Source organism: Solanum stenotomum, chromosome 3, assembly GCF_019186545.1.
Source record: "Solanum stenotomum isolate F172 chromosome 3, ASM1918654v1, whole genome shotgun sequence".
Classification (NCBI taxonomy): domain Eukaryota; kingdom Viridiplantae; phylum Streptophyta; class Magnoliopsida; order Solanales; family Solanaceae; genus Solanum; species Solanum stenotomum.
In genome coordinates, this window is record NC_064284.1 from 2,790,853 (window position 1) to 2,812,768 (window position 21,916).

Consider the following 21,916-nt stretch of genomic DNA (forward strand, 5'->3'; position numbering starts at 1 on the left):
ACAGATTTGACATGACTCAATACTATTTCTCTCCTTATTTCCACTTGGGAAACTTTTGATTATTTGGAGAACCTGATCCATATTGAGTGTTCTGAGAACCTGTTCCTTGTCCAACAGCCGTAAAACCTGTTTCTCTGGAGTTGATGTTGTTGTTTCATCTTCCTCCTTCTCCTTGAGCAGATAATACTATGTTATGGTTTTGTTGTGGCACCTCTTCTTCATCTTCCCTTATATCAAAACCCGTGAGAGCATTAACAAATTGATTAAGGGTTTGATATGGTGTCTTACCTAATATGAAAGTCCTGAAGATCTTATATTTGAGACCTAAACCTCTTGCAAAATTAATTACTTTTTTATCTTCATCCACAAGTTTGTGAATAGCTGCAAGGCCATCACGTATGCCTTTGAATTCCTTAATGTATTCATCAGTCTTTTTGGTTCATAGCCCAACAATTTGTAGTTGTTGTTTAAGTTGAAACTTTTTATCTTTTGTTGCTTGAAGATAAGCTTTTTCCAAGCATTCCCACATCTCCTTGGCAGTTGAGCGGCCCACAATTAGGTACATGCTTTCTTCGGTCAAGGTGACTGAGATTCAACTCCTTAGTAACACATTTTTCTTCTTCCAATCATCAATGGTACCACTATCTTTTGCATCCTTCTCAACCGCTGCAACTTTCCTAGAAGCCTATCTAGTGGAACAACTACTTTTAGTTAGTTCATTCTTTGTGATGAGATATGTTAGTTTCATCTCCTGAATCAATTGAGATATTTGTGTCCTTCATATGAGATAGTTTGTTGGCTTAAGTTTAATGGCGCAAGCGGCAATGAGTTGGTGAAGTGAGGAGATCGACATAGTATTGTTAGAAGGGACCATTGCAATTTATCGTGTAATTTTTGGGAAAGTTTTTAAGCACTGATACTATGTAAAAATCTCACATCTAGGATTAGAGAAAACAATGATTGTATTGATTAATAAAATTGTTGAGTACATACTTTTTATATAAGGAGACAATTGTAGAGTCTTAAGTTAACTATACTTAGAGTCCTACTACAATATTTGTTACTACTATAATAATAAAACAATTATAAATAGTCTAATCCTAGTTGAAATATAATCCTAGTGGTAATCTAATCATAGTCGACTTCAGCTAGTACAATAAGTAGCAGCCTAGTCGATATAAGTAATCTAATCCTAGTGTGACTTTACTTCTACAGTAGTGTTGTAAACTCGTGTGCTGTAAACGCGTCGGTTAGCTTCGTTGGACTTGTTCCTTTGACATGTTTTAATCATCAGCTTCCTCCATCTTCAACATTAACAATTTAAATATTATTGTTTCCTTTAACTATTAACAACCTTTAACAATTAGAGTTGTTCATTTAGTGACTATGAACTAAATGGTTACTTCACCTTAATCATGTCATTTATTTTCAATCATGTAAATCTATTTTTAAAATACTTTCATTTATTAGCATATGTGTTTTATCACTTTGAAGCATGTAGATCAATTCGATCGATAAATACTCAAATCGAACTTGTCTATCATTTTGGGCACATGGATATTATTAATCAATTAGTGATAGCAATAATTCTGCAACACCTAGTACTTTTGGACTATATTGAACCATTTTATGTACACAAATGGATTTGAACCCAGTGAAATTGTTTGTACTTGGGTGTAAAAGTGGAGTCTTAGGTATGGGAGGTGTATTGGGTATGAATCAAGGTCATGAGAGAACTTAAATATAAAGTTGAGCTAAAAGTTTTTCTATCGATTAATTTTTCATACAAAAGTCAACTTCAAACATATATTTATCCTAGAATATAAAAAGTTATATGTCCATTATATAACAAATTAAAGGTCTACGAGTCTAATTTTTATTCCATCAAATCATCTGTCATTTAGACTTTTCTACAAAAAAATTTATGATCGTTTTACTAAAAAGTAGAAGAATTGGGAAATTGTGCATCCATCATTCTCTTTATGTTATCTGCACTTTCGACCGTATAATTGCTCCCTAAATTCCAACATTCTATTTATTTATGCGATCAGAGTAGTCATTACATTCCCGTTGTGTTGTCTGCACTTTTGGCATCGCGCAATAACCGACAATTTTTTTAAGGCAAAAGGGTCTGGTCGACCCTTATATTTGTATGCGTTTGTATTGTGAACCCTTCTACTTAATCATTTGTCAACTGAACTCTTAAACTCAATCAAAATGAGCCTTTTAAACCCCCTTCAACCACGTGTGTAGCTGACTCTCTTTTACATAAATAACATGTCATATCCACATCAGATATATTAATGCCATGTCATTATTATTTTAAAAATTATTAATCAAAATTATTTAATTAAAGGTAAAACAATAAAAATTTAATAATCTTTTAAGTAAAACCTATTACATTTTCTCCCATTCCCACTGTTTCAGTGCCCAAGTTGTTGACGTTGTCGTAATTTTTGTCGACGAAACCACTCATATTCCTTCCGCCTTCATCTCCGGCGCACATCATCACCATTTTCCTTTCCTCATCCAACCTCCACAAAACCAATAACCTAAGCCACCACACTAGTTCTAGCTGAACACCATCACCATTTTTCGCCGCCATGATTATATCCTTGCACCCTCACCCACCTCCACTAAACCAACAACCTAAGCCACCACACCAGTTCTAGCTGAACACATCACCATTTTTCGCCGCTATTATTAGATCCTCGCACCCTCACCCACACCTCTCTCTCTCTCCCTCTACTGCGTATCAATGGTGTCCGACGAGCACCACCAGCACCGCTCTCTCCCTTCGTCGGTGAATTAGTGGACTCAAGTAGGTGCCCAAGATTATCTAAATAGATGAAAATAAATTGTGGAAAAGAAAGAAAAAGGGATTGGGTAGGGGATGGATATGACTGAAAATGAGGTGTAATGGGTGAAGAAGAAAAGTTTTTTACTTAATGGTTTAAAAAATATTTCTTTTATAATTTTTAATATCTTTTAAAGTAAAAATGCTCCTCACTCACCTTAATAGGCGTGTAGTTACACACTTTTGCCAACTCAGACATCTAATGCCACATAAGCTTGGTCAATGGTCAGATGAGTTTGTTAAATTGTGTTTTATTGAGTTTAAGGGTTCATTTGACAAATAGGTAAGTATAAGGATTCACAATACAAGCTCATACAAGTATAATGTCCACCAAATCATTTTGCCTTTTTTTAAAAACTTCCTTCTTCGAATTTTTCATTCTCATCAACCCTAGGACGATTTTCTCTCCCCTTTTCCTCTCATATCCTCTCCTCACCCTTTGGCACTAAGGTATGTTACTTTAATGTATTGCAAAGTATTCTTAGTCATTAGTTATGAATTTCCAACCAGATTCTACACCACAATTTTAAGAATTTTGAAAAAAAATCATTTCAAGATTCAAGAAAGATTTTTGTGGACGTTTTTCTCCTTCCATGATCATATTTTTTGTTGGGTATTTGGAACAATTAAGGTATGTAAGGATATTTTCAAGTGTCAAAATATCATTGTTCCTTCCCACAATCCATTTTCCATGTCCACATAACTAATTGTCTCCATAATCTGTCCAGTTATGTACAAAAATACATATTTTCTACGAACTTCCATGTGTGAGCCAATTAAAGCTATTCTCGACTTACTTCACATTTAGAATTGCACAAAAAAGACTATTTATCTCAAAGAGGTTTGAAGAAAAATTTGAAAAAATATAAATATATTCTTTCATATGGATTTAATTTAAACTCGTAAACTCCTAAAAATTATTCGTATATGCTGATAATTACTCATGGACACTAGTGTTGAAATTTATTATACATATTGAAATTTTACTTTTAACAAAAAAAATCAGTATTCCAAGTAAAAGCATTTTAATTTTCTTCTTCACTTCTTAGAATTGTTGTTAATTTCCCCCTTTATTTCTCACAATTATTGTTAATATGCGTTGTAGTAACTCGTAATTAGATAAGTGAAAAAATCATGAACATAATATCATATTTGAACTAAGTATTTGACAATGAGGACCTATTTGAGCAGAAGTATTAAATAGAGGGAAAATTCGCTCAATTTCACATAATACGAGGGTACATTTGAACATTTTCCGTTTTCTTAATAATTCCACGTAAAACTTTGGCCATTATATAAACGGGTCGGGTGCGCCGCCCATCGACAATATAAAGATCCTACAGTTTGATTCAAGAAAACACGACGACGCCGTATTAAAGACGCAGGAATTATATGGCGGGAAAACCTTTAAGGCTTTTCAATGTGATACAGTGTTAGGGTTCTTCAGTCGAAGCGAATTGTCGCATTCAACAAGATGCCGATTTACAAAATTAGGGGAATCGATGTCGATTTCCCTTACGAGGCTTACGATTGCCAGATCGCTTACATGGAAAAAGTTATTCAGTCCCTTCAAAATGTATTATATCTTTTTTCATCATTCATTGGGTTTTAAGGTTTTTGGATACAACTTCATTGCTACTGTACTTGTTTTTTAATGGCTTGTGAACGAAGGAGTCTTTTCTGCTGAATTTTTGAAGTATTTAGTGAATTTAATGTTTCAACTAGTAACCATTTGACATTAGATACTTTGATTGAATAGGGCTTCTGTTGTTGGGAATTAGGAAAATTACCCTAATTTCTGTAGTTTCTTGATAATCACACGTGATTGCACTGGTGGAACAAGGATTTTTAACAAGGGGATTCAAAAAATTCGAATTTGCTATCTGAAGAAATTTTTGAACTACCTTTGCCAATACACTGAGAACTTCCCTCATGTCAAGGGGATTCAAAAGTTTCTCTGTATATATGAAAACAATAATAATTAGTTTTTGTCCTTTTTGCGCAATATGATGTTCCAACGAAAAGGAATTAATTGAACCACCTTCCTTAGCTATGACCTTGCCACTCGATGGTCCAATCAACATGGTATTTTCAGTTTTCACAGTAAGCAGCTGCACTACTAATTTTTTCCTGAAGAGTAGAATTAACATCTGACATGATATATACAATATATTTTCTAAAGTACAGATTAACTATGTTTACATGAAGTGTTTTTCCATGGCTGTATTCCTTTTTTCTTTTTTTTTTCTTTTTGTGTAGTCTTAAAAAGCTTCTTGTTTTACTTGACGAATGCTTGTGATGCGACAGAGATCTAACGCATTGCTTGAGAGTCCAACTGGGACTGGGAAGACCTTGTGTCTTCTTTGTGCCACATTGGCTTGGAGGAAGAGTTTGGGGGGTTTCTCAGTCCGGAAGAGTGGAAGAAGAGATCATATTTCCAGTAGCCAGCAGTCTGATGAGTCTTCTCAATCTGAATCTTCAACATTACCGAGTATTGTATATGCATCACGCACACATAGCCAAATTCGACAAGTGGTGAAAGAGTTAAAGAGGACCAACTATAGGTAGAGTCAAATTGTGATTGTATTATTGAACATGTGGCTTTATTATTATCTTTTACTGTTTGCATATTATTGAAGTCTTTCAAATAGTCTCCTAGTTCAGTGGCAGCATTTTGTTAAGAAGATTTCTTATTTGCAATACTTCACATTTACGTATGCCATAAGGTGTCTGATTCTGTCAAATATAATGTGATGTATAGGCCCAAAATGGTAGTCTTAGGGTCTCGGGAACAACTATGCATTCATGAAGAAGTGAGTCAGCTGCGTGGAAAAACACAGACAAATGCCTGCCATGCACTTTGCAAAAAACACAAAAAACGTTATTGTGCCCATTTTTCTCGCGTTGCAGGTATATTAAGCATATCTGCTTGTACTCAAACTCTTCATGGTTGAGCTGGATTCTGTTTTTGGTTATTGATTCACTTGTAAATGTTCCTAGTGTCATTTATGCTTCAGCCTTCCCACATCCCAGGTGTATTCTTCTCCTAAGGAGGTTATTGCACTCTTTATTTTATTAGAAAGTACAAATAAGCAAAGATGCAAATTTACTCGGTGGAACATGTGGTATGTGATACTGCTAGGAATTTATTTAGCTTTCTAGTTTGGTGCTGTATGTCAGTATGTCAAACACTTTTGATACTAAGAAAGTATGTATATCCAAATATATAATGATTGGACATATCAAGACCCCTCATAATACTAGTCACTATGCACTTGTTTTTTTGCTTGATCATACTTTATTCGGTAAACTCAGAATCAATTATTAATTTATCATTTGATCCTTGTATTGTTGCATCATCTGTGTATGATCTCTGTGATAAGGAGACAAGCATCTGCACCTTGAATATTTAGGCAGATAACTCTGAAGAACACTGAAAAAATTGTCCTATTTAGCTAAATTAAATAACTGGTTTAATTGCTTGTTTGGTTAATTATTACTTCTTCTGTCCTATAACATATGTCAGCTATATGCTCTTTGGTATTTTGACTTCTTGAACATCATAAATAGTCGACTCCTTGTATAGTTTATGTTTCCTTTCTCTATCTCATCATGATTACCGTTTCTTTTTGTCCGTGTATGTACTTTGTGATCTGGAGACAAAATGTGTACCTTGATCTTTTAAGAAGATATTCTTTAAGACCTTAGGCCAAATGTACTCGTTAGCTTGATGAAATGACCGGTTTATTGCACATATGACTAAACTTCTTCCTCCTCTGTCCTTTAATGCATGTCTGCTATATGACTTCTTTGATATTTCTTGGAAGATCATGAATAGTTGATTGCTTGTATAAATAACCTGTACTTTCTTTGTCTTATCATGATACAATTTTACTTTTTCTGTATTTTTTTTTTTGGATAAAGTAATTAATTTCATTAGAAAAGGGGCAAAAGCTTGCCCGTATACAAGAAGTATACCAAATGTGGAAAACCTTACAAGAGGACATGGTTTTTTACAAATACTTCATCTGTATATAACTTTGTGATCAAGAGACAAACATCTGAACCTTGATATTTAAGCAAATTTCTTTGAAGGATTTAGGCAAATTGTCTCTTAAGCTGTATTAAATGGCAGGTTGATTGCTTGTATGGTAAACTTCTTACTTGCTCTGTCCTGTAACACATGTCAGGTATATGTTCTTTTTTGCAGTTTGATTCTGGAATGTCGTGAATAGTTTTGCTTGTATAGTCAACTCGTATTTTCTCTCTCATCATTGTTGTCATTTTACATGTTTTTGTTGAGTGTTTACATCTGGAACAATGTGAATCGTTGTTATTGAGGCTGAAGGCTCTTGTGACCATTTAACCAGAGAGATTGGATATATTAATGATTGTTTTATAGCAACAACTCAAATAACATAACAGTTCTTTATTAAGTTTTTTGGTGATCTAAGAAAGATTAAATGTTTCTTTTGATGAGGTAACATTATATTGATGCTTTCGGAGAGTAAAACCTATACAAGTAGTAACAAAATAGAGAACGTACACAAAAATATGGTTCGACATTCAGTCGTCTATACCAATTGGGATATCTCCTCTTTCTTTCCATTCAAAGGACCAAATAAGTGCTAGGTCTTCTTCTAAATTCCCAAATATGTGTCACCCCTCATTGTCTCAAAAAGGTGATAAAGTATGAACAAGTTTCTTCAGAAAGAAGATGCCATTCTTCTGTGTCTTTGTTGGTTTTGTTTGCTTCGGTTATTATTTCGTCTTTATTGAGACCCTTATTTGACGGGTCGACAGCCAATCGTAAGGCTGGACCAGATCCATATCTTGTTTAGCATGAAGAGTCACGGGGAAGCACTAGTATGTTTGATTTTCTAGATCGATTATCAAGATCTCATCCCCCCTCGACCAACTTTTTCTCTCTGAAGTTAAGCACTATCTCATCTGGACTGAGATCCATATAATGAATCATTTCAGTTAAATGACTTGCTAGCCACAATATATCCCCGACACAATCTACATTATAAAGGATAGTTGTTTAGAAATTTCAAAAATGTTCGGACAAAACTTAATGGTAAATTATGAAAATTTCAAAAATGTTCGGACAAAACTTAATGGTAAATTATGAAGTGTCGCATATAAAGAAATAGAAAGCGAAATGACTTGCTAACTACAATATATCCCCAACACAATCTACATTATAAAGGATAGTCGTTTAGATATTTCCAAAAGATTCAGACAAAACTTAGTGGTAAATTATGTAGTGTCCTTTATAAAAAAAGGTAGATCATGTAGTGCCAACAGAAATTTGTAAAAAAAATAAAAGACTCCATAACGATCCAAAAATCTTATCTTACATTGTAGAAATGTTTGAGAAAGAGAAACTCTGCTATATACCCCTAAGCTAGCTTCGGGTGCCTTTCTAGCACTTGCCTCCTACCAAAAGTGATGGAAAAATAGATGAGGTAATGAAAGTAAAAGTATGTGTATAAGAAAGGGTAGTCTGGACTACGAAGCATCCTGCACTCACACATGGTTCAGAGAAGAAGTGCATCCCAAGGGGGTGTGATTTAGGCAGCCTACCTTGGAGAAAGCATCATGGTAGGCTAATGACTCTCTGTCGATCTAATACAATTATACAAAAACATAAAAGGTGATTGTGTAACTAAGCATATGACTTTCTTTTGTTTACTTTTTGTCTTAACTGTGCTTGGTGAATTATGACTGTTTATGCTGTCTTGTTATACACAGAGTTCATGAAGATTAATCCTAGTCTCGGAGAGGAGCCTATTGACATAGAGGATTTGGTTAACATTGGAAGAAGCAGTGGACCGTAGGTTTTTCTTGTGGGTCTTGTCATTTAATGCTGATAATACGACTGGACTCACTTCTGGTTCTTTTGTAGGTGTCCATATTATGTATCACGAGAACTTCACAAGACTGTGGACATATTATTTGCGCCTTACAATTATCTTATTGATCGCGGATACAGAAAGTCTTTGAATATTCAGTGGACAAACAGTATACTTATATTTGATGAAGCTCATAACTTGGTAAATTGCACCTTCAACCGTTGCATCAGTATTTTCTTAGAATGCTCACCTTTGCATCATTCTTCTGTTGTAATTTAAGATTCAATTTTTATATTTTTTGGCGTTTCTTTTTTAAAACCAGGAAAGCTTGTGTGCTGATGCAGCCTCTTTTGACCTTTCTTCTGGCCTTCTGACAGCTTGCATCTCTGAAGCTAAAAATTGTATAGACCTTTCGATAGAAAGGAGGGAGATGTCAAGTGACAAATCATGTAATCCCGATAACTTTGCCATTCTCAGAGGTAAATTCGTTAATTGCTGAATGAAGTTATGATAGATGCATTTGACGTGATTTTATTCATGGGTATTTAGCGTATAGTTCATTGCCTTTAATTGTTCAAGACGTGTCTGTAAGGTCCACTACAATCTAAGAGACATTTCTCATTAGAGTTCAATCAAGTTGCCTCTTACTTTCGTTTGTTATTTGTTCCTCTCTGTTATTTCATACTAAATTTACTTCTTCAACTCCTTTGTATCTGGGGTAGTATATGGGTGCCACACACTCTTTAACAGTATGAATCTCATGCAGCACTTCTGTTGAAGCTTGAGAAAAAAATTGGTGAAGTACCCATTGATTCAAAAGAGTTGGGTTTCACGAAGCCTGGACCATACATTTATGAGTTTCTTGCTGATCTAAATAGCACACAGAAAACGGCCAACATGCTCATTGATATAATTGAGGAAGCAACTGTACTTCTTGAAGAAGGTGAGTTCTTACTGCCTTGACCTTCCGAATGTAATCTACCTTGTATCAGATCTACTCTGGAATGAATGGTTGTTTGCAGCACTGTTTAACTTGGCAGGAAGATTAATAACTTAGCTTTCAATTCATTAATTATAGTTTTAGTGGTCCAAAATTGTTAAACTTGAGTTCAGATTTGGTTATAATGTGGTCTAAATTGTATTTGCTTGAGAAAGTGTGCTTAATGTTAATGATGTGAGTTGTGTTAGAAGCTAAATGTACTATTTTGTATACCAAGGTTAACTCCTTGTGCAATGAAATTCACTTATTACTTGTTAAAAAAAGGAAATGTGTTCCATGCAATGGAAGGGGGCAGAAAAAAGTTGAGTTGTTTTTAGCTTTTGTAGCCAGGGTGTTTTGTATTTATTTTAGCTTTGTATGGTGCTTCTCCATTTGAAATCACTGAATTCTTGTTCCTTGAATCAGATACAAACACTACTGAAGATGGAAAAACAAACAAGTCAAAAAGCACAGTCTGCAGATTGGAAAGCATGGGTGACATTCTACAGCAGATTTTCAGAGATGATGGGAACCCTCATGCTCAATACTATCGTGTAAGTTAGGAGATTATGTTGCCTTTTTTTGGTTGGCCGGTTGTGAATGATTTTGTTTGAGACTTGTACGATTGTACTAAATCCTGATTCTCAGTCAGTTGTCTGATTGAAGTTGTTTCATGTCTTATCAGGTTCATGTTCAGGAAGTTCAAGGAAATGGCATGGATTCCTTTAAAGGTAGCCAAATTCCTCTTCGGCATAGTGCAAACATAGCTTCAGTTCTTCGGATACCTATGTCCTCCATAGTTTTTTGTTTTCTTAACCTTTAACCCTCCCCCTTCATATTTTTAATCTTCGATTATGTGCTGCAGGCAAGGGATCTAGGACACTGAGCTGGTGGTGTTTCAATCCAGGTATTGCAATGGAGCAGTTCTCCAGATTAGGTGTTGGATCTATCATTTGACTTCTGGCACATTATCTCCAATGGATTCCTTTGCTGAGGAATTGAAGTTGTGAGTCCAATCTATCCCAAAATGTTTACTTATTTTTGTTCTGGCATGGGCTCTGGTTTCCCATCTCTTTTCCTTCTTGCTGCTTGTAGAGATTTTCCAGTACGTTTAGAGAACCCTCATGTTATATCAGACAATCAGATATGGGCTGGTGCTGTACCCGTGGGCCCTCTGGTTATACATTCAACTCATCATACAGGACACGTGATTCTATTGAATACAAGCAAGAGCTTGGGAATGCCATTGGTATGTGGAATGTGATACTGGAATGTGGTGTATATGCAGCTGTGAACTTTTGATGATGTTTCCAGATAATGTTTTTGATGGATGTTATTCTTTTTAATTTTATGCTTCAGTCAATTTCGCTCGCGTTGTACCAAATGGCCTTCTTGTATTTTTTCCTTCATATTACATTTTGGAGCAATGCATTGGCTGCTGGAAAACTTTGGTAAGGATCTAGACATAATGAGAATTGACATCTGCTCGGCATTGGTTTCTGTGAGCATAATTTTGGGCTATGAAAATATTCAGGGACATTCAATCTCAATGGGTTCAAGCACAATATGGGAAAGGATATGCAAACACAAGCTGCCTGTGGTTGAACCGAGACCTATGTTGCTCGGACTCTTCAAAAATGTCAACGGGTGCGTGTCGGATTCGCCAAATGTAGTGTATTTTTGGAGAATCCGACACGGGTGCGGCATCAAAAGTGAAGAGTCCGTGCAACTAAGACCGAGACAATCTTCCCTTTTCCCAACGGCAATTGAAGTACGCCATACAATTTTTGTAACTTTTCTTTTATGCATTCTGTGTCTGTATTTGACTGAGATGTGTTGGGCCTCGACAGGACTATATGGCCAAGTTAAAGGACAAATCAGCATCTGGGGCTGTATTTTTTGCCGTCTGTCGTGGAAAAGTAGGTTTCTATTTTAAAAATGTTTCTTTAGCTCTTGATAATAAAATTTGTATAGTTTTGAATGTTTAATACAAGCTTATGTTATTAGTGGGTAGCAGATACTTCTAGAAGTCTTCGACATAGTTAAACTAGTAGTGATTTGACATGATGGGTTGTTATGCCTGGGGTTTGATTCAATGGTAAGGATGCAATGCATGCAATGTCACGATTTTGAATGCTGCCTTTGACTTAAGCCTGACATTTAAGTGGAAGTAGGGTAGAGGGATGGGCCCATACTCCTTCGAACTGTACCTCTAAGCACAGTTGGAATTTGGCAAGCTAACTTACATGGGGTTTGTTGCTTATAAAAGAAAAGGAAAAGAGACATGTCTCTTTTTGGTAAGTCGTGGTATTATTTCTGCTTACTAGGGAAAATCTACATTCCGTCTAAAATATAAAAGGGGAAAAACTTAAATGACCAACATATCTTATTCCTTTGTGCACACTGTTATATAAACTTATCATAGTTGTACATTGAGAAAGCGTGTAACTTAATAGCAGAAATTTCCTAGTAAAAATGGACATAATTCATTGAACTTGTAAATCTAAGTTATTCGCAACTACAGAAGGTGAAGCATACAGCTGGGTATCTCATAGAAGATGTGTCAAATGAATTAGAGACCTACCAATTGTATTAAATGTTTAAATATGAAAATGTAGTGCCTAACTGCATATATGCTCCTTTGTTCTTATATAATGGTATACATTCAGGTTATCCTAGATCATTGATAGTAGTGTTATAAATGACACCCTTTGATCATGTTTCCTTATTATTGGTTGATTGGTACATAGGTGAGTGAGGGGCTGGATTTTACTGACCACGCTGGTAGAGCTGTTGTGATCACTGGCATCCCCTTCGCCACAAGGACCGATCCTAAGGTTTGTGAACATAATCACTGCTATTGTGTCAATTTTCTCGTTGGAGTTGTTCAGTGATTCAAGTGTTTCCTAGTTTTGTTTTAACAAAAACTTACATCCAGTCACTTTGCATCCTGATATATCATCTTCAACAACTACAACAACATACCCAGTGAAATCCCACTAGGTGGGGTCTGGGGAGGGTAGAGTGTACGCAGACCTTACCACTTCCTCGTGGAGGTAGAGAGACTGTTTCCGAAAGACCCTCAGCTCAAGTACATCACATCCAAGTAAAAGGGGAGGGGAACAATGTATAAAACATAACATCCAATAACTTAGCATGTACCTTATACTTCTTCTCCCTGAGTTGCCTCTTCAGTCCTTTGCTTTTCTTCTTTGATGCTGAAGGATTCTGTTCTCTAACTGGGCTATCCTCCGCCTCAGGATGAATATCTCCCTCAATTCTTCCGTCTTCATTAAGCATAAGTTTAAGCCTCCCTTCTTTCAACAGCTTTATAGAGCGGGCATGCCTTTTGGATTCAACAACTAATGTTTCCTAATTTACTTCTTTCCTGATATCATTTGGTTTGTGGTAATTTTGTTGATTCAAATATATGAAAGCAACCCAGGGGATGGAGTACTTTGATCTTCAATTCATTTGAAAACTTTGATCTGAGGCTCTAATTTCCTTTGGAGAAAAATGTTTTGCACTTGTCAATAATTAAAAATATGTGTTGCACTTATCTGATTAAATCATAAATAAATGTGTTGAACTTAGTCTGTTGTCACCTCGGCGTTGTTGTCTGTTCATACAAATGTCAAATGAAACCTTGTGCACCGTATGTCTGAATCAGGTTCGATTGAAACGCGAATTCCTGGATCAACAGATGGCCTTGCAACCAACTGGATCTAAGGTACAGGTCAAACCAAAAAGGTGTTTAGGTACTTCTGGGCTTGTTTCTTGTTGATCCCACCTCTCCCGAGGGCTGGCATATTCATACTAAAAAGTGATGTAGCAGGTCCTAACAGGAGAAGATTGGTATACTCAACAAGCAACCAGGGCAGTTAATCAGGCTGTGGGCCGTGTCATTCGTCATAAACATGATTTTGGAGCAATTATATTTTGTGATGAAAGGTATATACCCTTTTTGACCATATTGCAGTCAATATATTGGAGCAATAATCAGGCTGTGGGTCGTGCCAACTTTTCACCAAATTGCTGTCATATATTGGCTGCTCTTTTTTCCTTGTACATATGACCAGAATGCTGCTAGAGTTTATTTGCCTAAGCTGGTAGTGAAATATCTTGCTTACAACTTAGTCAAACCTTTGATACTGGATGGATAGTTGAATGACTTGGTTTCGATTGCTTAAGCTCATTCTGATATTGAATGTCGATACTAAACACACAGTCTTTCATACTGTTGGAATTAAGGGAATTGCCATGAGTCAACTATATCTGTTAAAAGGAAGTTCACAATAGGGGCGTCCCCCACTGCATATTTGCAGAAGTAGAGTTACTGTGTGTCATTTGGTCATCATTCTGCCTGTTGCATAGAGTGACCCATCAATTTTGAAACATCTGTGTTTAACTTCTCCTTTATCTTGAGCAGATTCACATACTCCAATCGTCAGTCACAGATATCACGTTGGATACAACCCCATATCAAGGTTGATTTGTTTTAATTGGTATTTTTTGCTCTATTTTTGTTTTTTGTTTTCTTTTTCTAAATTATCATCTTTTTGACTGTCCAGTGTCATTCCAAATTTGGGGAAGTAGTCTTTTCATTGACACGCTTTTTTCGTGATGGAAGAATCCGTGGCCCTACAAAGCTAGAAATGATGCTACCAGATGACAAGGGTAAAGTAAAACTAGTAAAAGAAAATCACATTACTCTGTTTTGGCTTAATGTTGCACTCTCTTGCTTGTATTTATTGATGCCATTTTGCCTAGATCACTTGATGTGATACACGTGAGGTACTATATTCTGTGGGAGTAGTCCTAGGTTGACATTAGGATTTACACAGATAGATCTCTCTAGATCAAAGGTTGTGTTGACAACCGGTTTCAGTTTTCTGCTTAGTTATGGTTCAGATATTTTGGGGTGTATATTTATAGGAGTGGGTGAGAGCATTGGTTGAAAACAAAAAGAATCTGAACTCAAATTAGCAGTTCAGTCTTGTTTTCCAGTTTTGGTTTGGTTTCAGCGTAGAAGAAATACACTTACATTTGATTGGTTCCGCTGAAAAATCAAGCTAATCAATGGGTGTGCGTGGACATGCTTAATAATTTCTTCTCTAACATGCTTCCTGCTCTCCTCCAACTGTAGCTAGTCTATATATAAAATAATATAGTAGGTAGTTAGCTCATGAAAGGTTTGTCCATGTCATGCTTCCGACCGACAAATGCACCGGTCCGTAAGTGCAAAACTATGGCGAGTGAAGGTGTTACAAGGGGATGGGGTAAACCTAGAGTTATATGGAAGGAAGTTTTCTCAAAGACCTACAAATTTTTGGATTCAATTCAAACTTAGCTAAAGATGGGAACAATGTAAGAAATAGATGCAAAAAGGTGATGTTTTTTATCAAGGGAAATTCAGTCACCAAGCAGATGCAGAGAGGCCAGACAGTACAAAAGAAGTGAAATAGCTAGCTCCTGTACAAATGATTCTATGCCAAGTTCAGGGAGCTAAGAAAATAAAAAATAGTTGTCAGCACTATATACGGTGTTGAGATTGTTCCAACTAAAAAGGTTAGCCAAACATTTAGCTTTGAGTGAATAGGTTGGAGTTGAGATGCCATTAAAACACATGCGGTTCCTTTCTGACAGGATACACCAAAAGATAGAAAAAAAATAGGTTTTGGTCTTGTTAGAGAACTTCTAATAGTTGGTACGATGATGACATGAGTTGAGCTTAAATAGAGAAGTGACGATTCATATAGCTGACTTCAACTTGTTTGGGACTGGGGCATAGTTGTTGTTAGCTTATGAATCCCATTTTCACTCATGTTTTTTTGGCACAAACCCTTTTACAGCCAAAATTTGGTTTAGTTTTGGTTGTGATCTAATGGCAGCTCTCTAGTAGAGTTTATAAAAAAATCTGATATTACTGTTGAATAGATGTCACCTTCTTAATTGACAGTTGATTTCTCATTTCATGTACACTTGAGTAGATTGGATGGTAACTTTTCTTGTTTTGGATACCCAATATCTTTGATGCAACAAGTCAATTGAGGGATTTAGACAAAGCTTAATAAATGAGTTTGTTCAGATTCAATGACTAACTCTGGTGTATTTTATATAAGGCTACAAATTGACAATGATTGCGTAACTCACCTATTTTTGGCAAGTCTATACTCACTCTGTATAAATTGGGCGAGCGCATTTCAATTGGAACTTAGTTTAAACTAGTTCAACCTCATTGATGATAGTGTGTAGGTTTATAATTGTATAGAAATCAAAACACCGCTTTGCACGAGCTTCAAAAGAAAGAGAGACCGAGTCACTAAGCAGAGAATTAGATCCGAGAGCAAAAGAGATTATGAAAGTTCTTTCACTGGGCAACCCTGAAACAAGTTCTTCAACTCAATCTATTTGAGCCTGTGAAAGCAGCATAATTTCATGTGTGAAGCATAGTGAGGAAGCAACATGTTCATTCTTGTCATGCTTTTTAGTGATTTTGTCAAATTATTTGTATCTCCGTCTCCTTTCATTAGTTGAGTCAAATAATACCTCCTCACTTCTACACCAACATACCTAGTGTAATCCCACAAGGGGGGTTTGGGGAAAGTGAGGCTGTTTCCTCACTGAGATAATTGAATTTGTTATTGTTATTACATATTACTGTCATTGTTGTTACCTGTTGATTCTGGTTCTCTTGCAGAAACAGTAGAGAGTGTAGGAAACTCTCAGTCTCAACTTCACTTTGAAAGCTTCTCACCTCTCTGGTAAGCTAATTTAGTGTCGGTGCATCTTTTAAAGTCAATATGACAGTAATGCACATTTTTTCTTATTTCTTTCTTCACATGATTCTGTTCATAGGTCTCATCAGTGGATTTTCCTGGCTCTACTAATCAATTGTCTTCCTCAGTTAAGCAAGGCAACAGCCCTGGTAGGCTGGAAGACATACTTCCTGCTAATAAATCATCTCTTAGATCTGATAAGCTAGCTAAGATTCTGGCCGTAAAACATGCAAGTAATTTATTGGTCCCTGGACGAATAGGCATGCCAATTTGCAATCAGAAAATAATTGACTTGACGAAACATGAATTGGCTGATGAACCACCAAAAGATATTGTTGCACCTTGTTCTACGAAGAGGCCTCGGTTAGCATTAACAGGATCTGATTGTCAAAGTGATCATTTTCGAAAGCCTCATGATAGTCCTGACTGTTCCTCAGTTGCCCATCACCTGTTGTCAGAAAGTGACTTTAGATATTTATTGAATAATAAGAAGTCACAGTACTCTGATAACCAAAGTACACGAAACAGTAATTTAGATAGAGCAAACCTTCTTGAAGATGAGAGGACATCACGAAAGACTGCAGGGTTAGTTGACCTGCAAAATGAAGATGGCATTCTTAGCTCTGCACCTTGCAATAATGAGGAGAAAGGATCGGCTTTTCTTGTTCAGGTAAATGCTGGAAATTTACTCTTCCTATATCAACCTCTTTATGTGTACTAGCGTGCGGGACAGCATTTGTCTTTCTTGCTTTAACTGCAGTGGTGGCGTTTCTGTCTTTTTGTCTATCTCAATTTAGTGTCAGTGATGTTGAGCAACTAAAGATTGCCTCTGTATCTCACATAACTCCCTATGTTTTTTTTGATGACAAACTCCCTATGTTATTTAATTTATGGTGATATTTCTGCTGTTCTGTTTGATTTTCTTTTGAAAACACTTTGCTGATTGATATAGGAACCCGTAGCATATCTTGGTATTTTATTATGTTGTATCTATTTCTTGTCACAAATTTTCTTTTTTCTAGTTTCTGGTTTCACAGGTACTTGAAACTCTGGTACATTAAATAATCATTGACTATTGAGTGAGTGCACAAATGTGACCATGCTGAAGAACCAAGTTGACATAATTATGAAGCAGAAGGAAATTTAATGCATTTCCTCTTTATATGGTAGTGATCTAGGGTTTTCTTTGGGTGATTCAAGATTTAGACTAATATGAGAAGACTTAGTAATTCTGGTGTGAAACAGGATCTTCTTCTATCACTAATGGATAAACTGGGATACACCAGTCACTTGGACAAGACTATATAAGACTTACTAAATGCGTCTCTTCGATCTAGACAAGTGTCTGAAACTGTGAAGTAGTGGAATTATATGAATTCCAAGTTGGCTTAGCATTGCCAAATGGAACTTGTAAGGTCATTCTTTTAAGTTGTTTGCATTTCTTTTTAGGTAAAAGGTCCAAATTTGTCTTTGTACTATCCGAAATTGAGCAACTTTGCCGTCCGTTGAAACTTTTGTTCAATTCATACTCCTTCGGTTAGGAAAAAGTCTCTGTATATTCCCTTGCAATTAATGGAGCTCCAGCGTGAAATAATAGGTGGTCTCCACGTATTCAAATTCTTTCACTAAAAAGGTTCAGATTTAACCCCCAATGCTCGACTACGGATTAAAATTACCTTCAATTTGAAGCTCTGTTAGGGGTCAAGGGCAAAAACAGGAAGTCTAAAGGAGGGCAAGCTATATCAAAAAAATAAAAACTTAATAAAAAAGTCTATAGGAGAGCAAATCTGATTAGTTTCAGATAGAACAGGGGCAAATGTAACCCTTTTCCCTCTTTATATTATTGGACTTTCTTAACATCAACTTCTAAAATTAACCTTTACAAGCTCATTGTTCACAAGTTACTTATCATTGCTTTACTAGAAAGGACAGTATTCCATTGGGCTTGAGATTTTCCCATCTTGAATTTATCTCTTGTAACTGGCAAAGACTTCTACTGTATAAGTAACAAAATTTGGGGTTATTAGTTGAGCGTTTCTGCTGTGATCTCCTATGCAGGTCAGGGAAAAGCATACTGATACAGAATACCATGAATTCGTCGGGTATATGAAGTCACTCAAGTCTAAAGCAATGAAGATAGGCCAAGTTCTTCAATCTATCACAAGATTATTTTCTCTTCCTGATAAACCAACTTTTTTATGTCTTTTAAATATTTTAAGTTGATAATTATTGTGATTATTAGTCATTTTAGGTCATTTTCAAATAATATATGTTATCCTTTCCGGCCAATTTTATGAGGCACAATAAAATTCTAAGAGTCAACAAATTTTTTATTAGCAAATAAAGATTGACATTCACAAGAATGATATTTGAAGAATTGACAATTGGAGGTAATAATTGAAGTGGACCCCAAATAAACTTTTAATTGTCATATTACGTTTTTTGAAAGTCAATTTAACTAATTTTCTAGGTTATATTAGATTACAATAATTTGATATTTTAAACAAAAAATTTAGATATTCAAAAACTACACGAAAAGTACTATAAATTGCAATTTTTTATATATCAATATGATAAAAAAAAATATCGTAAATTGTTAGTCAAAGTTCTTATAATTTGAATCTAAAAAAGAAAACCACAATAATTAAAAGTAGACGGAGTGAATATGTGATAAAACTTAAAATTGGTGGTGGAATTGGCAAGTAAAGTGGGCCCGTTAGAGAATAAATGTGGAAAATATACCTCTGTATGTTGAATGGCAATTGAAGTGGGCCATAAATGAATGTGAATAAGCAAGCAAGCATTTTGACGGAGTGCTGCTTGCATATTCACATTTCTTGGATAGTAAAATGCCCGCGCTGTGCACGGGTCCAAGCATTAAGATTGATTTTTAAAATTGATTTACATATTTTAATTTTCAATTTGTTGTATATATATATATATACTTCTAAGTTAAATATTCAAAAAGGAGAATATTTGATATTCCCTCTGTATTTTTTTTTGGTCGTCTTAATTTCCTATTTAAGAGTTAAACAATATGAATTTTGATTAATATTTGAAGAAGTATTTTTTTATCATATTGATATGAAAATTGTTGCAATTTATAGTATTTTTCGTATAAATTTTGAATATCTAAAAATTTATTTTAAAATATTGAATTAATGCAATCTAATTTAACTTTGAAAATTAGTCAAATTAACTCTTGAAAAACGCAACATGACAACTAAAAAGGAACGGATAAAATAATATTTAAAATATACTTAGCTAATAATACAAAAAGTATTATAAATTATATTTGCTATTTCTTTTTATCTCAATTTATATAGTATCTATTAAATGTAACTAATAATATTTTGTATCTCAATTTATATAGTCTCTTTATCTTGATTTAATATTTTTTGTGTGTAATCAAATTAATTTTTAAAAGCCATAATTCTGTATTTTATGAGTATATATACGTTGAAAATTTAAAATTGAAATAAGTAATAATTATCGATTTACCATACCGCTAAATATTGAAATCAAATTTAAAAATATAAACTATATCAATTTAATTTTAAAAGATCATGATTCTCAGTCCTAAACTTGAAATTGAAAGAAATTATAATTACCGATTTATCATATTACTAAATATTGAAATCAAATTTGAAATAAAGAAATGGGTCCCACGCATGATCACAATATTATGCTGCAAATGGAATTCTCCTTGAAATGAAGAGAGTTAGCAAGCAGGTGAAGCACACATGTTGACAGTGTGCTGCCTGCTAATGCTATCACTCATTAAATAAGAGAATTTGAAAACAACACCAATAGGTGAATTAAGGGCCCGTTTGGCCATGCGATATGGTATCATGATATGAAATCATGAGATGAAATTGAAGGTTTGTTTGGACATGCGATATGGAATTTTTGTGTTGTATATTTTCTCATAAACATAAAAATCTCATAAGTTGTAAAACTATTAAAATAGCCCCAATTGTTTATTCAATCTTATCAAATAAACAAAAATTATAAAATCGCATAATAATTTATTACAAAGTTATTTGTTCTTCACTTAAGTAATTGTTTCATCTAACTTTAATTTAATTAAAAAATTGAACATAAATTGTACTTGATATGCTCATATCTCTCAACTACTCTTACGAATAACCTATAAAGTAGAAAAAAAACATACATTAGTGAGTAAATATTAACTTAGAAGTTAAATACACTAAGATAAAAATTAACAAACATCACTGACTTCTAACTATTTACAAGAAAAATCAATAGTTAAATATTATTGAATAACGAAATTTTAAAAAGTTACCACAAGTTTGAGTAAAAAACACTTCTAATAAAATTTAATCAAAAAAATTATAACTAGTCCACTTGACTAAATATTAATAACTAATTGATCAAATTTTCCCAAGTCCTCAATCAATTGGACTTGATATTCTTCAGTCATGTGAACGAACATTGTTGTTTGGAACGTTGTTGATTGAATTGGGCTGGAAGTGGGTTTCTGTATTATGGAATAGGCTGAAAGTTGGAGAAAAATTAGAATTGAGGAAGTTGGGCTTGGGTTTGGGTCTAAGGTGGGCTGCTGGAAATTTGTAAAAAGGCCCAAAATTTTGGTCTCAAAATTGAGTGAAGTAGGAGGTCAAAGATGGGTTAGATCTTGGAGTTTAAGAAATTGTCAAATTGAGTTTAATTTAGAGAGTTTGGCTAAAATTTAAACAAGACGAATTAATTTTAATTAATTAACAAGCTTTTTAATCTTAACAAAATAAAATAATTAATTTAATTTTAAACTAATTAACTCAAAAGTATAAACTATAAATTAGCTAAACTAATTAACCAAATATTTAAGTAAAACTAAAATCTTTTTGAGATGATTTTCAAATATTAATATAATAAATCTATACAAAATTATATGGAATATATAACTTACTTTTAAAATTATAAAAATTATAAAATTACTTGAAAAATATTTAAAATTTTATAAAGTCAATTGTTTCAAGTCATTTGGAATTTAAGAAGCTGGATGATTAATTTATATTGTGGAGGTCCAAAATTGGGTGTCAATTTTAAGGTGCTATCTAGGTATTTAGCCAAAAAGATATTCAAGAAAAAATAATGAAAGAATCTTATTAATTCATATAACCCATTCTGCACATTAATGAAATGTTTATTTTCACATAAGAATAGAAGAATCAATATCTTTTAAGTTAATAAAGTTTGGCATTGTTCAAATACTTGATGGTGCAGTTTCCATAAAATTATGTACTTAAAAGAAAAAGGAAATGATGTTGAGTCTATGCTACCATTCTTCTCCATCATACTACACTTCAATACGAGAATAATTTTCACATTAGAATAGAAGAATCAAGTTTTTAAGTTAATAAAGGTTGGCCATAGTTCAAACATCTGATGATGCAGCGTCTATACTATTCTTTACTTTACT

At 34.4% G+C, this 21,916-nt stretch overlaps 2 protein-coding genes across 2 annotated transcripts in view; one reads left to right on the forward strand and one right to left on the reverse strand.

The window, feature by feature from the left end:
- The first annotated feature begins 4,213 nt into the window (after positions 1-4,213).
- Positions 4,214-18,773, forward strand: LOC125859893 (regulator of telomere elongation helicase 1 homolog). The gene is given in 26 exon segments (XM_049539743.1): positions 4,214-4,433; positions 5,165-5,421; positions 5,619-5,767; positions 8,615-8,696; positions 8,769-8,916; positions 9,038-9,194; positions 9,482-9,658; positions 10,121-10,248; positions 10,380-10,425; positions 10,560-10,643; positions 10,646-10,700; positions 10,790-10,857; positions 10,860-10,943; positions 11,054-11,145; positions 11,229-11,311; positions 11,435-11,465; positions 11,545-11,613; positions 12,445-12,531; positions 13,365-13,424; positions 13,530-13,645; positions 14,124-14,181; positions 14,266-14,371; positions 16,395-16,436; positions 16,439-16,458; positions 16,553-17,143; positions 18,532-18,773. Coding segments are annotated over 26 exon segments (3,057 nt in total). The 5' UTR covers positions 4,214-4,331; the 3' UTR covers positions 18,697-18,773.
- A 1,665-nt stretch (positions 18,774-20,438) lies between these two features.
- The window catches only part of LOC125859892 (cell division cycle protein 27 homolog B-like), a 6,060-nt gene continuing 4,582 nt past the window's right edge, over positions 20,439-21,916 (reverse strand). Inside the window, exon 5 of the mRNA XM_049539742.1 lies at positions 20,439-20,623. Within this exon, the coding sequence (XP_049395699.1) occupies positions 20,560-20,623 (64 nt within the window). The 3' untranslated portion in view covers positions 20,439-20,559. The remainder of the gene's footprint in view (positions 20,624-21,916) is intronic.